Source organism: Centrocercus urophasianus, unplaced genomic scaffold (genome assembly GCF_019232065.1).
Source record: "Centrocercus urophasianus isolate 14NV4802_14NV808 unplaced genomic scaffold, USGS_Curo_1.0 seq_18, whole genome shotgun sequence".
NCBI classification, from domain to species: Eukaryota; Metazoa; Chordata; class Aves; order Galliformes; family Phasianidae; genus Centrocercus; species Centrocercus urophasianus.
The window spans coordinates 6202990-6217986 of record NW_024884733.1 but is presented as its reverse complement, the minus strand read 5'-3'; the positions used below and the strand labels follow the sequence as shown (position 1 = coordinate 6217986).

The window sequence follows — 14997 nt, the reverse complement described above, 5'->3', positions numbered from 1 at the left end:
CAGCTCCTGCAGGAGGTGAGCAGCAGGCTGTGGTGGGGTTAGGGGGAGTGGGGCCGCATGGAATTCAGCTATGTGTGCTGTGCAGGAGGCCAGGCTGGCCCGCAGCGAGGCAGAGCAGGCCACTGCGCTGGCCAAGGCCGAGGCACAGCGGTGCCAGGAGCTGGTGGCCAAGCTGAAAGAGGCAACGAGGACAAAGGGGGACAGCAGGAGCGGAGATGGCTGTGACACTGTGGCCCAGAGGTAGGTGTGCACCGGGTGCTACTCCAGCCAGGTTCAGCGGTGCCACTCCAGGGCTGAGCATCCCTCGCTGTTCTCTGAATGCAGGAGGATGGAGGAGCTGGGCTGTATGGAGGAGATGCTGCCGGCTGAGAGGTGTGACCTGCAGCAGAGGGACAAGGCTGCAGCAGGGCAGGTGGGTGCAGCACTGGGGGCTGTGTGCTGCTGTCGGTGGGGCATGGCTGGAGCTGTCCTCACCCTGCTGTGTTGGGGATTGGTGCTGCGGTGTGGTGCTGGGGACACTGGGCTGTGGCAGAGCACCTTGGGGCCTCGCAGCTGCCTGCGCCATCTGCCCTATGGTGGCCCAGGTGACAGTGCGTGAGCCACCTGCATGTGGTCCTCTGTGGGACCGGGAGAGGACACATGGATCCGTACTGGAGGCAGGCGCTGCTGGCGCTGGGGCTGAGAGTAGCACCGCACTGCAGCTGTGGATGGCACTGCGCTGTGCCCAACCTCACGCGTACACAGCGGGCACTGCGCATGCGCGCCCGCCGGGAGGAAGAACTACAAATCCCGGCAGGCACCGCGGCCGCCGCGTACGCGTTGAGCTGTCGCCCGCCGCCATCTTGAAATCTGAGCCAGAAGCCGGGCGCCGCCGTGGCAGGAGCATCCTCGGGGGGGAGGCGGAGCGGCGGGGCCGGGAGCGGGGGGGGCAGCCCGGGGTGAGGGGCAGCCCCGGGGTCGGAGGGCTGTGAGGAGGGAGAGGGTACCCTAAGGGTGGGGGCTGTGAGGAAGAGGGGCGGCCTCAGGGCTGGGGGCTGTGAGGAGAGGAGCCGCCCCGACGTGGTGGGGCTGAGGCGAGAGGTGGCGAGGGGCGGCGGGTTTCCGTAGAGCCGGGAGCCCCGGCGTGTGGCCCGGTGGAGGGGGCTGCGCTGCGGGGCTGAGGGAGGCGGTGCTCGGGGGATGCGCTGAGAGTGGTGCGGGCCTCGGGGGGCGCCTCGAGAAGCTCCTCGAGAAGCCCCGGCAGGAGGGTTGGGCGCCTTCGGCAGAGAGGATGAAGGAAACCTGCCGGATCTGTGCCCGCGAGCTGTGCGGCAACCAGCGGCGATGGATCTTCCACACGACGGCCAAGCTCAACCTCCAGGTGCTGCTCTCCCACGTCCTGGGCAGGGAGCTGTGCCGCGATGGCAGAGGCGAGTTCGCGTGCAGCAAGTGTGCCTTCATGCTGGACCGCATCTACAGGTTCGACACGGTCATCGCGCGCATCGAGGCCCTCTCCATCGAGCGCTTGCAGAAGTTGCTGCTGGAAAAGGACCGCCTCAAGTTCTGCATTGCAAGCATGTACCGCAGGAACAATGAAGAGCCCGGAGCGGATGAGAAAGCGGGAGATGGAACTGTGGACCTTTCTAACCTGCCTGACGCGCGGTACGCTGCCCTCCTTCAGGAGGACTTTGCTTATTCTGGGTACGAATACTGGACGGACCAAGATGAGCACGGCCTGGAGCCTCACAGCTGCCATGCTTTGGAGGGAGCTGCCAGCCGCCCGCGGCGGTGCCGGGGCTGTGCCGCGCTGCGTGTGGCCGATGCCGACTATGAAGCAATTTGCAAAGTGCCACGAAAAGTGGCCAGGAGCATCTCCTGTGGGCTGTCCAGCCGATGGTCAGTGAGCATGGGCAATGAGGAGTCGTCCGTATGTGACCCGGCGGAGTCTGCTGGCGCCAGAGGGCCTGTGGATGGGGAGAGCATGGAGGAGGGCACGCCTGCATCCTCTGTTGAGTCCCTGGACACAACAGTGGAGTCCAGCGCTCCGCAGCAGAAGGATGAAGATGTGGATAAGGGAGTGAAGGGGAACGGGAAATGTGACGATTTTGCAGAGGACCGCATCACCCCTAGTTCATCATTGAGTGGGAACAGGCTGGAGCTGGCACTCAGCTTGATCAAGGGGCTAGACTACAAGCCCATCCAGAGCCCACGAGGCAGCAGGCTGCCTATTCCTGTGAAGTCCAGCTTGCCTCCCCCCAGGCTTAGCGGTGACTTGGCAGATGGAAGTGCTTCTGCTGGCTTAGCGTATGCTGGTTCTGGTTTCCTGAATGCAGACAGAAAATCCTTTTCCAGAGCTCCCTTGGGTCTTCCCTTGGAGATTCCTGAACTTCAAGAGCTGTGGGACGACCTCTGTGAGGATTATATGCCACTGCGGGTACAGGTAGAGGTCACTGTGCAGCCGTTCCATTGAGCGGCATACTGCTGCTTGGCCCTTGGGACCATTAGGCATTCTTCTGTGTTGAGATAACACAGATAGACGCGTGTAGCTGAGCCAAGGGCTAAGAATAGGCAGCTCAGTCCTTTTTAGGTGTGCGTTCTCTCTCCCTTGTTGTTCTCTTGTCATCTGTTTTCCTCTTTTGTGTTCTGGGAAATGAAGCTCCTCCCGTGAATGCAGTGTGCTAGCAAGCTCTAAGCTCCTTGCAAGCTTTTGCATTTTCTGCTGAGAAAATGCCAGTTTCACTTTGTAGCTTTCTCTTTAAGAAGCTGATTTGACTTTTACCCACAACAAAAGGGAAAGTTTTAAGCTCCTGGGCATGTGTTTTCCAGCAAACGTGTTTTCTTTGTGTGCTGGTAATGGTGGATGTCAGGAGCCTGCCTGTCACGCTGCCACCATCGCCCTGCTCTGCAGATCAGGTCTTAGACCAGCTGAGCGTGCTGCTCTGTGCAAGCAGCTGTGGAGCGTGCCTTGAGGAAAAGGTGTTTTCCTTGCAGGTGGATTTGTGCCAGGGGATGACTTTAGGGTTGGTATTCTAGATAATTGGTTTATTTTCTGATCCTTTGAAAAGGTTCATCCCTTAATGGCAGGTGTTGTGAAAAGGCAGCAAACGCTCCTGTTGGCTATGTAGGTGGTGGTCCTCATGCAGCTCGATTGCTCTGTTCTGCTGGCTTTTATGAAATCGTCATTAGGGTGCAGTCAAAAAGCTGAACTTGTAACTCCTTCACCACTTTCTGTAATGAATAGAAGGCCCCACTCAGCTTCAATTCAGGAATATCCATGTCAGGCTAATTGCATTCGCATTAGCAGCCTTAGTGCTGCCTAATTCTCCAGATAGCCTCAGGGATTAGGAAAAAGCTTGTTTATTACTATGGCAACTGATGCTGTGCTCAATTATGCTTCCTATTCTGTGGGTGCTGCTTACTGCCCCATCTGCTCAGGCATTTTCCTGAGCTTTGTGCTTTTCCCATAAAGCTCGGCTCAAGAAATTGCTAGGGCGGGATGTAGGACGCTAAAAACTAATCTGCCTCACAAAAGCGCTGCCCTTGCAGCCAGTGAATGAAGATGCGAAGCAGGATGTAGGCGCTGCTGCTATATGCTGTGTTGCTGGTTGCTCATCTTCATAGCTAAGGGTGTATTTACAGCATAAAAACAGGCTCTGTATGAACAGAAGGTGGCGCAGTCAGTGTGACGTGCTTATTTATGGCTTGGGGGGGGGGGGGGGGTTCACCCTCCTCTTGGAAAGGATTTGGGGAGTTTCAGCCTCTGCCCTTTGTCCCTGCCAAGAATCCCCCTGCTAGGTGTTTTCCTGACCATCTTATGGTGTGACCTCACTCAAGCTGTAACTGGCTTGAGTACAGGGTGTGGCATAAGTGCTTCTATATTTGTTGTTTTTGTTTTTGGGATTTTTTTTTTTTTTTTTTTTAATAGGATCACACTGCCCTTATTGCTTTGTGAAATTGCAGTTCTACTTTACGTTTATTGCTGCAATCTAGCGTCCGGGGCACGTAATCCCTTAGATAACCATCCTCTTGGGTATTTTTCTTTAAACCAACAATGCTTCTCCTTCACTGCAGCTCCAAGGAGATGCCATTGAGCCAAACCCTCATCAGGCACGCTCTTACACTGCTCTTGGTGCTGGTGCTGGCAGCCAGGGAGGCGTTGTGCTCTCACAGCTGGTCTTTTACCCACTGTTTGGTGCAGATGTGAGGCTTAGACAGTGCAGATATTATTGCCCTTGTTTTTTATAGAAGTGTTTTGTTTCAGTTAGTGGGTGCTGACGTTGCTGAAGAAAGGGCACTGGGGAAAAGTTTACAATTAAAATACTGATTTAGGGGAAAAAAAAAAAAAAGGCAAGCGTGCTGCTTCTGACAAAGGTGGCTGTGGTAAAGGAGGAAGAAAATGCAGGGAAGGGGAAGTAGAGGAGAAAGTGTACTGTTCCCATTCTCAGTGTGTGGGTTTGTCTCATGGGTGAAATCTCTCAGCTGGGGCACTGAATTTACTATGGCTCGTAGGGCTGAAGCACTGGAGCATGGGGAGGTGTGAGGAAGGGCCCCACGAAGCACCAACAGAGGGTTCACAGTAAGGGAGTGAGGAGTGACAGGCGGTCTCAGCAGAGCCTTGGGCAGCAGGGTGCCAACCACCACCCAAGGGAAGGCAGACATGGGCATTGTATTTTTTTGGAGAGACAAAAGCCCTGAGGGGCGTTTGAGCCCACACTACAAGGTCTGCAAGGGCTGCCAAATGGGATAGAAGCCAGTGCAAGGTTTGAACCATTTCTCTCTCTCTTTTTTTTTTTTTTTTTTTTTTTTTCTTTATTTCTTTTTCCCCCCAGAATCTGCAAGATGAACATCAAAAGCCAGCTCCAGGTGATTCTGCATCGAGGGAGTGCACAGCCAATCTGTGTGCTACAGAACCACAGAGCAAAATCCAGCAAATTGAAGCTGCCAACCAGGTATTCATTTGTAAACAGCAAATTCAGTGCCTAATGAGTCTGTTGTAGTTAGTATTGAAGGCTGCCCCTAGGCCTCTCCAGAGGCAGACACCTGTAACTCCCCTCCAGCCAAAGGTGTGTGAGCTGGCCTGGGGATCTTAGTGCTGCTGTCTGTAGCTCGAGTTAAAAGCATTTGCTTTTTTTTTTCCTCCAGCTCTGCTGTGTAAGTTTTTCATATTTTATTTTTTGCAAACCACGATTTTGAAGGAGCTTTCCAGTTGCTTGGTGAGCCTTCTGAGAGCTGGTGAAGCAGAGGTACCACAGGGCTGTTTCCCTCACTCTTGGATTTGCATGAGTTGAGTCTGGTGCAGGAGAGAAGGACACCTGCCTTTTTAGACAGCTGCTGCCTTTTGTTTTGTTTTGTTTGCAAGCTTTAAGGGAGATCAGTGCAGAGGAGGATCACATCTTCACTTAGCTTTTAAGGCTGTAAGTTTGTTTACTAGGAAAGCTGAGCTGTCTTGAAGCAGATCAAATTTAACATGTGTTCCAAGGGATAGATGTTCTTGGTTATGCTCTTAAACTCTAAGGTAAACTACATCCACTGGGAAAATAGAGGGGTTCAATAGAAGAGAACAAACAAAAACAACAACAAAACCATTGGAACACAATCTTTATTTGTAATCTGAGGTCATCTGCAAGCTGTTGGATCTGGTTGAGGTTGACAGAGAAATAGAACAGGCCCAAGGCTCTGTAAATGCAGGTGAAGTGTTTAAACAGTTTAGGGGGAGTGTCTGGTGGAGAAGAGATAACATGACAGGTGTGTGAACTAATGAATAACAAGAAGAGGTCGTGGCTGCACCAGCTTCTGGTGAAACTGAGGCTTAATTCAGTTCCAAAGCAGATGCATATCGACTAAGAATGGCAACGGCAGCATGTTTAGAAATGCTAATAAGCAGTTGCTTAACAGTTTGCACTGCTCATGTACAACTTGGTGCAAGCAGAGAACTGTCCTAAAACTATTTGAGATAATGTCACTCTCTTCGGGTTTAAAAAAAGTCCAAGGCAGAAGTGTCTCAGGTTGTAAATCAAAGATTGGAGCTAGTGAGAAGTTCCCCTCGGTAGCCATGCTGTTGGCATGCTGGCACTCCTTAGATTCCTTTGTTCTGAAGCCAGAACTTGAGGCTAGATAATCCTGTAGTCGCTCAAATGTGCAATCACCTCGGCCAGCAGACCAGCAGCTGCTGCAACAGTACCTGGGTGGTGGAATGAGGCAGCAAGAGGACGGGCTGGAGGATGCTAAAGGTGCAGCTGTAGTATTCTGGGTGACATCAGAAGCAGCATAAACAGTTTTTAGAATGTGTAGCTTCTCCAAATGGGGTGGTTTGTTGTTGGTTTTTTTGTTGTTGTTTTTTTTTTTGTTTTTTTTTCCTATTTTTCTTTTCTGTTGTTCAGATCTACTGGGAAGTGTTTGAGCTGAAGTAGCTCTTCCCTCATAAGGGAGCATGCATGCTAGGAATTGGGAAGGGTCCTGGGCAGTCTGAGCAAGCCTGTCCCACGGTATGTGGGAGGCAGCATGATGTGTGAACCCAAACATGGAACCTCCACCCTGCATGTGATGGTTGCATTAGAGGGACTAAAAGCACTGGAAAAGTCATATTGAGGAAAGAATGATTTGTTTATTCGCTGCTCTCCACCCAGCACAAACAGTGCTGAAGGGCTTTGGAAGGGCTTTGGCTTGTTTGTCTTGATCTGGTGAATACCTGGGCTGTGGGACTTGAGTTAATGGTGTTTCATGTATCGCATTAGACCAGCATCTTTTTGTGCTCAGTTATTACAGGAAAAGCTGAATGAATTGAATTATGAATTAAAATCTGCACGAGAAACATCGCAGAGACAAGATCATACAATTCAGAGTCTGAACGAGGCCCTGAAGAGCAAGGAGAGTGAGGTACTAGTATAGGATGGGCAGGGTGGGTGGGTTGGTGCTCACTGGAAGCTAGCTGTGTAGGCAGTGATTGAAAATAAATGCTTCAGCCATTTCTGTGCATCCCAAATCTCATTAAATTAGTTCCTGCAAAGCTCTTAGTATTGTGTGGCACTGATGTATCACAGTCCACGCTGGAGGCTTGAAATGGAAGGGTTTATGCTTGGCTTGCCGATGACTGCTTTCCATCCCTTCATTCACAGACAGAAGAGCTGTATCATGTCATTGAAGGGCAAAATGAGACAATGGCCAAGCTGCAGGACATGTTACACAGAAGCCAGCTGGGGCAGTTGCAGGTACGTCCTGGGAAAGCCTGAAATACATCTGGTTTGGTGCTGCAGGGATTTTGGTTTTTAAATCCCTCTTGTGAAGTGAATCTTCAATTTCTTAGTTTCTCTCTCTTGTCAGATGTCAGAGAGCACACCTTCATCTCAGGAGCAGCAAGTGGCACTGCTTGATCTTCAGAACACACTTTTCTGCACGCAGCTGGAGGTGCAGAAACTGAAAAGAGCTCAGCGCCAGAAAGAGCATCAGCTGGTTGAAGCCAAGAGGGCTGCTCAGCTCCTAGAGACCACGGTACAGGAAGAAGAGCAGCAGAGAGAGGCAACCTGGAAACACAACCAGGTATGGCACACACACAGCCTGGAAGTCTCCTCAGTTGTAAGAATTAAGAAGCATTAGTGTAGTCAATGCTCTGCTCTCATTCATTGCTTCTGCCTACACCGGTGTGGACACACTTGACTAACCCTGTCTTGAGTATGGCATGGAGAATTTTTAGCCTCCTTGGCTTCCCTTCTGAGGATTTACGATCCACAGAGACATGTGACTGATAGAGGGTGTTTTATGGCATGTACACTTCGAACTGTTACATATGTCCTGTTTCTTTTTGCAGTGTTACAAAGTTAACATCTGCTGCTGCGGTGGGATAGCTGTTACTGATAGTAAAGCTCTGCCTGTGGTTAGGGTAAAGCATTTAGATGGATGGATTTCCTGGGAAGGAAAATAAATTCCAACTTCACTATGAAAGTATATTTTGAGATGTGAGAGCTGCAGTATTGCAGAGCATTTTTGGCTGCTCTCGTGTCAGTCCTTGTTCTTGGTTCCTTCAGATTCAGCTACTCTTCATAGGTCTGTTGGGGACTAAACACCAAGGTGTGTGCTTTTCCTTCACAGGAGCTGCGTGCTGTGGTACAGCAGCTGCAGGCAGAGCTGCAGGACAAGGCTCAGCAGATCCAGGCTGTGGAGTGGGAAAAATGCCGTGAGCTGCAGGCCCAAGAACAGAGGGTTCAGTGTTTGAGTCAGCACCTGGCTCGCAAAGAACAGCTTCTGCAGGTGAGATTCAGAAAGACTCAAACTGAGCATAACTAGCGAGGGCCCCTGCTCCTCCTCCTTTGGTATTGGAGATGCAGAAAGTGGTCTGTACCTTTCATACACACCTATCAAAGAAGGGAAGGAAAAAAAATGCTTCTGTGTTCCCTAGGTGAGGAAGTTGGTACAGATGTCCAAATACCTCAGCTCACAGCGTGGTGAGCCCTGGTGGGCCCTAGTCAACCAGGTGCAGGTGTTCTAATTCCCATTAATGTGGGGAGTAGGTCAGGTGCACAGTCTCCTGTCCAGGGGTTTTCTGGACTAACAGCTGCATTGGCGGTGTGCTACTTCTTTAGGAATCAAGGGAACTTCTGCAATGCCAGCAAAGCTTGGGCAGGAGCTCTGCAGCCATGGATGCTATGCTGGAGAAACTGCAGCAGAGAGTCAGCGACAGGGATGCTGCGCTGGAGGTGAGCATAACCTGTTAGTAACACATCCCTGTTTTTCACGTGGCTTAATCTTTGGGTTACCATCAGTAGTACAGCCCCATGCTCACCTCCATGTTCCTCACGACCCATTCTTCCAGAGAAGCCTTCTGGAAGGGAGAGCTGAAGTGATCCATGCGGAACAGTAAGCTGCAGAGCCTTTCTATCCCACTCTGAGTATTTCACAATTCTCATTCTAGAGAGCAGTAGATGAGAAGTTCTGTGCCCTAGAGGAGAAAGAACAAGAGCTTCAACAGCTCCGTCTCTCAATAAAAGAGCGTGGAGGTGACCTGGAGAGGCTGCGCAACGTCCTGTCCAGCAACGAGGCCACCATTCACGTGAGTCCCTGTACCTGGCTGTATCAAATCCAGCCTGGCTGTGATGTGGAGCAAGGCAAAGCTTCATGTGAATGCTCAGTCTTTTGTCGGGGAGAGCAGTTGTGGGGTGTTGGCTTCCTCTGTCCCTGTGTGCTGGGCAGGTTCCTGGGGCTCTCATGTTTCTGGTCTGGATGTAGAGGTGAAAGTGGTGCCTGGAAAGGATGGAGATGTGTGTGTGTCTTTGTTCAGGGTAAGGTCCCTGCCCCTGATTGAGCTCCTTCTATTTGTCCTTAGAGCCTGGAGAGCCTCTTGAAAGCTAAAACACTGGAACTAGAGCAGATGTCGGCAACCTGTGAAAATCTCCGCTGGCTCAAAGAGGAGATCGAGGCCAAATCCTGCAGCAGGCAAAAGGAGCAGGAGGGGATCATCCAGCAGCTGCAGACTTGCCTGCATGACAGAAACAAGGAAGTGGAGGTAAGGCCTTCGCTTAGACTCTCAAGCATTTAGCCAGGTTGTCTGCAGAGAGAGTGGTCCAAGGCCAGAGCTTCTTGGCTGCCTGTTGCTAAGTGGTTTCTGGTACCTTGGAAACTGGCTGCTTTCAGCACATGTAAATACCTGTGCTTTCTTAAACATTGTCGTCTTAGCTCCATCTGGACTGAAGAGCTGTTTCTCCCTGAACAGATTGCAGTTTGTTCATAGCAGTGTCCCTCCATCTCTCCCTCTCCTTTTGTCTAGGAGCTCACGGCAACTCTGCTGTGCAAGCTGGGCCCAGGACAGAGTGAGGTAGCAGAGGAGCTGTGCTTACGTCTTCAGCGTAAAGAAAAAATGCTGCAGGAGCTTCTCAGTGATAGGAACCATCAAGCTGTGGAGCATGATGCTGAAATCCGGGAGCTGCTGCAGGCCATGAGCACCAAGGAGCAGTGGAGCAAAGTGAGTTGTGTGCAGTGCTGCAGTGGGGGACATTGGGGTGTATGATTCTGCCTCATGTTAAGCGTATTGAAGCCGCTGTCTGGTAACTGTTGGTGTCTGTCTGGAGCTGCTGAGTGCTGGAGAACCACCAAGCTGCTTTTAGGTTGGTCACATGATGATAAGGAGCACTTGTAGCAGTGTTCAGCTCTTAGATCCCTGTCACTGAGTGGCTTGTCAGTGTTTATATGTAATGGGGAAGGAGGTGGGGATCCTCCTGGGTATCTGTGTTCTCAGTCTTGAGGCAGTGGAGGGACCATGGTGGGGTTGCTACTTGTGTAGGTCTGTGTTATAGACCAGAAGGAAAGGCTCAGCTGTTTCTTGTGTAGATCAGAACTCTGAGAAAGCTCTGCTCATTGCATTGCAACTTACGCTTCAGTCAAACTGCTGCAGGATCCTGGACATGTAATGCCACAATTCCTGCTCTGCCCGCTCTTGCACACTGGATACAATTCAGTGTTAACTGAGATACTTCACATCAAGTTTCCTTTCATAAAAAAGAGGAGTCTGAAAAGCTAAACTCTCTCTCATCTCATCTCTCTCCTGCTTTTTTTTTTTTTTTTTTTTTTTTTTCCTTCTTTTTTTTCCTTCTGAAGTGGGAAAAGGAAACTGAGAGACTTGTTCCTCAGTAGGTAGATAGGTAGAGATAGGTTGTAGCTGTCTGGCAAGCAGAAATGAGAGGGTTGCAGTGGAGTAACTGAGTGACCAGAAGCAGTAGCTCCCAGACTGTTTGCAGAACACTTTTATTATCAAGTGACAGAAAAATATCAAGATGTTTTCCTGTAGTCTCTAAGAAAGCTGAGGTCACAGCCCTATTGGTTTGGTTTTTTTTCCTTGCTCAACCAGGCCACTACTGAGAAGATGGTGCATGCTTTGGCTGAAAGAAACTGCGAGTTACAACTCTTGCGTCAGCATGTGTTGAGGAAGGAGCCTGTCGGGATCCAGGCGCCTGGTACTGCTCTGCTGAAGGAGGACAGACAACAGCCTGTGCAGGTAAGAGTCACGTACTCTGTTTTGCCTGTGGTTTTGGGGCTCTGGAGAGAGTGCATTGCCACAGGAGGAACTTACTGAGGGGAGTGCCACAGGGAATGGTAGTACTGAAAGTCGGATTAGGAGAGAGGCTTAGGAGTGACAGAGCAGAATTGAGGAGCAGAAATGTTGCCTGGCTGCTCTGACCTTGATTCCACTAGACTTTGTCACTCATTGTCACTCTTGTTTTGATCAGGCAATAAGCACAAGTGAGTATGAAAAAAATGTGCCTTCTGACCTTCCAGCACTGACCCAGTCCTTCCTTGGGCTGGGCTGTGCCACTGTATTGTAATCCCCTCCTGACATTGTCACATACTGGAGGGGACAAGGGAGCTAATTTTAGGTCTCACTAATTCTTGGCAGAGCCTGCTGGGTGTTTACTGTCTCTTCCACAATTGGGGTTGGTATTTTTAAAGCAGCTCTGCTAAAAAACCCTTTGAGGCTGAGCGCAACTGTAAGGCTACATAAGCCATGTTCCTGCTTGAGCAGCTGTTAATGGTTTATTGGTGAGATGAGATGTTGAAAGTTTTTAAGCAGCTGCAAGCAGGTGGCTCACTTCTATTCCTGGGATGAAAATGAGCTCTGGAGACTTCCCAATATGTGTATTTGGGCACAGCTTTGTGTTTTCCTACCTGCATAGTTCCTCTGGGCCATGTCTTTGGATGAAGATATAGGTCTGTACAGAATCTCAGTTGAAAGATGTGGTTGCTGCAGTTGAGTGAAACTTGCTTAATCCTGACTATAAAGAAGCTTGCTGCCAGCAACCTCTTAGTGCCAAATAAAATAAGGCTAGAGCCCTGTTGCCCAAACATGCAGCTTCCATCTTGTGTGCAACTCTCTTGTCCCCACTGGCTGACTAGATCCTGTCATTGCTTTGTCGTGTTTCAGAGGCATCGACAAAGTAGCCAGCAGGTTTGCTGCAGTCTTAAGAACCCTGGGGAAGCTGTGAGGTTCCCTGTAAAGGTGCAAACCTAGAGGCCTTTGTGTTTTCAGGAAATACTGCAAAGAGCTTGTGGAGCTGCAGACCTTGCTGGACCTCCACAGGAGGACAACACCTGCCTGACAGAAGGAGGTGAGTGACAGCTTCTCTCAGGGTCCTCAAACAAGACCAGGACTTTTCTTGCTGTGGGGCAAGCATACTTACATGAAACCATTGGAGAGTGAAGAGCTTTGAGCGAGAGCAAATGTTTTGAAATAAAGCTGTGCCTCTCCTTTGAGTGATAGTTCATGGATGTCTTGGGAGTGGGTGTGTGGAAAAGAGAGAGGTTGATTTGAAGTGAGATACTTCAGTGCAAGCAGTTGTGTAGCAGTTGTGAAGGGATTGACGTAGTGGTTCAGATAGGGATGAGAATAACGTGGCTGGTTTGGGTTGTGCCCTAAGGCCAGGACATGTCATCTTTGCCAGGGTGAAGACAGGAGGCCTGGGATATTTCTGTTATCTTGGGCTGCTGTTTAAGAGTCAAGAAGGGAAGAAGAATGTTTAGTAAGAGGCAGTGTGGTGGGGAGTGTAATCATTGTGGACTGGTCTTTTTGAAGAGAGATTCTGTCTAATCTTGCAGTCAGAGGAAGCAACTGACACACGGTAACGTTGCAGTAATCAAACTGTCCTTGCAATTGCAGCATCAGCGGCAGAACTGGAGAAGGATCTTGCTGATGCCAAAGAGGAGCTGGAGCTAATGGCAAAGAAGGAAAGGGAAAGCAGAGTGAGTTTGTGCTGAAGCCTGTGGCAGTATTCCTGCCTACAGGAGACCCTTGGGCTGCCCCGCATGAAGGTTTTGGACCCCCCATCATAAGTGTGCGTCAGTGAGAGATGGAACAGCAGCTTGCAGTGCATTTTTACCTTTCTGAAGTTTTTCACACTCTCCTCTTTTGTTCCCAGCGGGAACTTGCTGCTCTCCAGTCCGTTGTGACCACGCAGGAGGAAGAGTTGCAGGTGCAGGCTTCTGATATAGAGTCTCTGACCAGAAGCATCCAGATCAAAGAGGACCTCATCAAGGTGAGATAACATGCTGTGCTGGGTCAGCTTCTTCTGAGACTGTTGCAGTGGAGTCTCTGCTTTCCCTGCATCCTGTCCTTCGTGGTCACTCATTTCCAATGAATGGCAAGACATCAGAAACCACGCTGCAGGCTGCTTGTGATAGCCATGACCAAGTACCTCTACTACTGCAAGGAGCCTCTTCAGAGTAACATGGCTGTTTGTGTATCATTTTGCTTTTGGTTTGCCAACAGCCCTCTGTCTTGAGCTGGAAGTTATGGGCCCCAAATCCTGAGAGTGTCATTATTAGACTTTTTGTTCCTTGATTGCAACTTTCTTGAGCACTTCAAACAGATGTTGTGTTCCTTCTTCATTCTTGCTCCAAGCAGTTTTTTATGTTAATACATGCTGGATGCATTGGCATTTCTTTCCTAGGAGACCCAGGTCTTCTCTAGCACTGGAATATGTTGGTAACTGCATTCCAGGGAGGGTCACAAGTTTCCAGCTGTCCTTGTTATTGATCCCTTCTCCACAGATCCCTCCTGCCTCTTGCTTTTCAGGATCTGCAGATGCAGCTGGTAGATCCTGAAGAAATTCCGGCAGTGGAAAGGCTGACACAAGAAGTGCTGGTACTCCGCGAGAAAGTGGCCATAGCAGAGTCGAGAGGACAAGAGGCTACTGGAAACAGAAGGCAGCAGGTAGTGTGTCCTGCAGGGCAAGTTTGAATGTGTTTGTGTTTTATCTGGTGCTCAGTTACAATGCTTTATTCTCAGCTGTTGGATATGCTGAGGTGTGCATTTTCTTCAGAGCTGGCTGCATGTAACAGAATAGAAAGCACTGGTTCCCTTTGGCATTTGTCTCAAGGGCATAGACTTTTGGGGAGTGGTGTCCAGGGTTGGCAATACTCAATAGCTTCTGTACAAGCAAGAGAGGTGTTGGTGCATCTGGAAGGAGAAACCACTGTATCCCTGAGCAGCCAGATGCCTCCTTTGATTTATCTCAGTGTTACATCCTGTCTGTTCCCTTCGACCAGTTGTTGCTGATGCTGGAAGGGCTGGTGGCTGAGAGGAATCGGCTAAATGAGGCTCTCCAGGCAGAGAGGCAGCTCTACAGCAGCCTGGTAAAGTTTCACACACACCCAGACAGGTAAGTAAAGCTGCCTCGGCTCCATGCTGCCCTGCTTGTTGCCAGGATTTGTGTGTGTGGGCCAGTGGGGCAACCCCTGAAGCAATGATTGTTTTAGGAGTCCAGATCTTAGGCTGCCTTCTTCCCTTAAAGAGATTGCAGTGGCCAGCTTTAAATGACATATAACCTCCTCCCGTTGCTGTTTCTTGTTCAAGCCCTGGGATTTCCATCCCTGTTCCTTGGCTTACTCACTCCCTGCTCAGTTTCCCACCCGCATATGGCTACCTTTCAGAGGCTGCTGTTTTCACCCTGCCAAATTCCTCACCAACTGCTGGGTTGATAAAGATCTCTCTAGGCTCCTATCGAGGAGGCTGTCCCACAGTGGCATACCACTGCATTCTTTGTCCTCCGTGCTAATCCCCTGCCCTTCATGGGGCTGCAGCCTCTGGGATATTTGAGCTACCTGACAGCAAGAGAGCACATACATGAAGTACTGCAGTAAGTATTGAAGAACAGCTGTGATTAGGGGTCCCCAGCACGGACTGGAGCCTTTTTTGGGGATGGCTGTGCTCTGGGGAGGTGAGAGGTGTCTGAGTCACCTATGGGAGTGTGCAGGGCCTGTACCTGGGGGAAGTGGAAGTCCTGGATGGAGGAGCCAATTTGGTGTGCACTTGCTGCACCTATCTAACCCTGTTCCTTTCTGTGTGGTGTGTCTGCTTAGCGCTGCGAGGGACTGCACTCTGCAGGTGGAGCTGGAAGGGGTCCAAGAGCTCCGGGGACAACTGGAAGAAGCTCTTGGAAGAAGCTTGGAGCGTTTGAGCAGGCTGGAGACACAGGGCCCCATAGGAGGTGGGGAACAGGAGCGTGTGAGAGTCCTACCCCAGCATGCCTTCTGAGCACT

At 50.4% G+C, this 14997-nt stretch overlaps 1 protein-coding gene across 3 annotated transcripts in view; it reads left to right on the top strand.

The window, feature by feature from the left end:
- Positions 1-1166: 1166 nt before the first annotated feature.
- Positions 1167-14997, top strand: part of LOC122160875 (myomegalin-like) — a 24211-nt gene continuing 10380 nt past the window's right edge. For 2 of the 3 annotated variants that reach the window (XM_042819825.1, XM_042819823.1), the window contains exons 1-17: positions 1167-2419; positions 4809-4928; positions 6736-6855; positions 7095-7187; positions 7300-7515; positions 8065-8223; positions 8556-8669; positions 8885-9022; positions 9296-9475; positions 9737-9931; positions 10814-10960; positions 11990-12068; positions 12617-12699; positions 12876-12992; positions 13532-13669; positions 14005-14117; positions 14818-14945. In XM_042819825.1, coding sequence (XP_042675759.1) covers positions 1271-2419; positions 4809-4928; positions 6736-6855; positions 7095-7187; positions 7300-7515; positions 8065-8223; positions 8556-8669; positions 8885-9022; positions 9296-9475; positions 9737-9931; positions 10814-10960; positions 11990-12068; positions 12617-12699; positions 12876-12992; positions 13532-13669; positions 14005-14117; positions 14818-14945 — 3289 coding nt within the window. In that variant the 5' untranslated portion in view covers positions 1167-1270. The remainder of the gene's footprint in view (positions 2420-4808; positions 4929-6735; positions 6856-7094; positions 7188-7299; positions 7516-8064; positions 8224-8555; positions 8670-8884; positions 9023-9295; positions 9476-9736; positions 9932-10813; positions 10961-11989; positions 12069-12616; positions 12700-12875; positions 12993-13531; positions 13670-14004; positions 14118-14817; positions 14946-14997) is intronic. The other variant, XM_042819826.1, reaches the window with a different exon arrangement.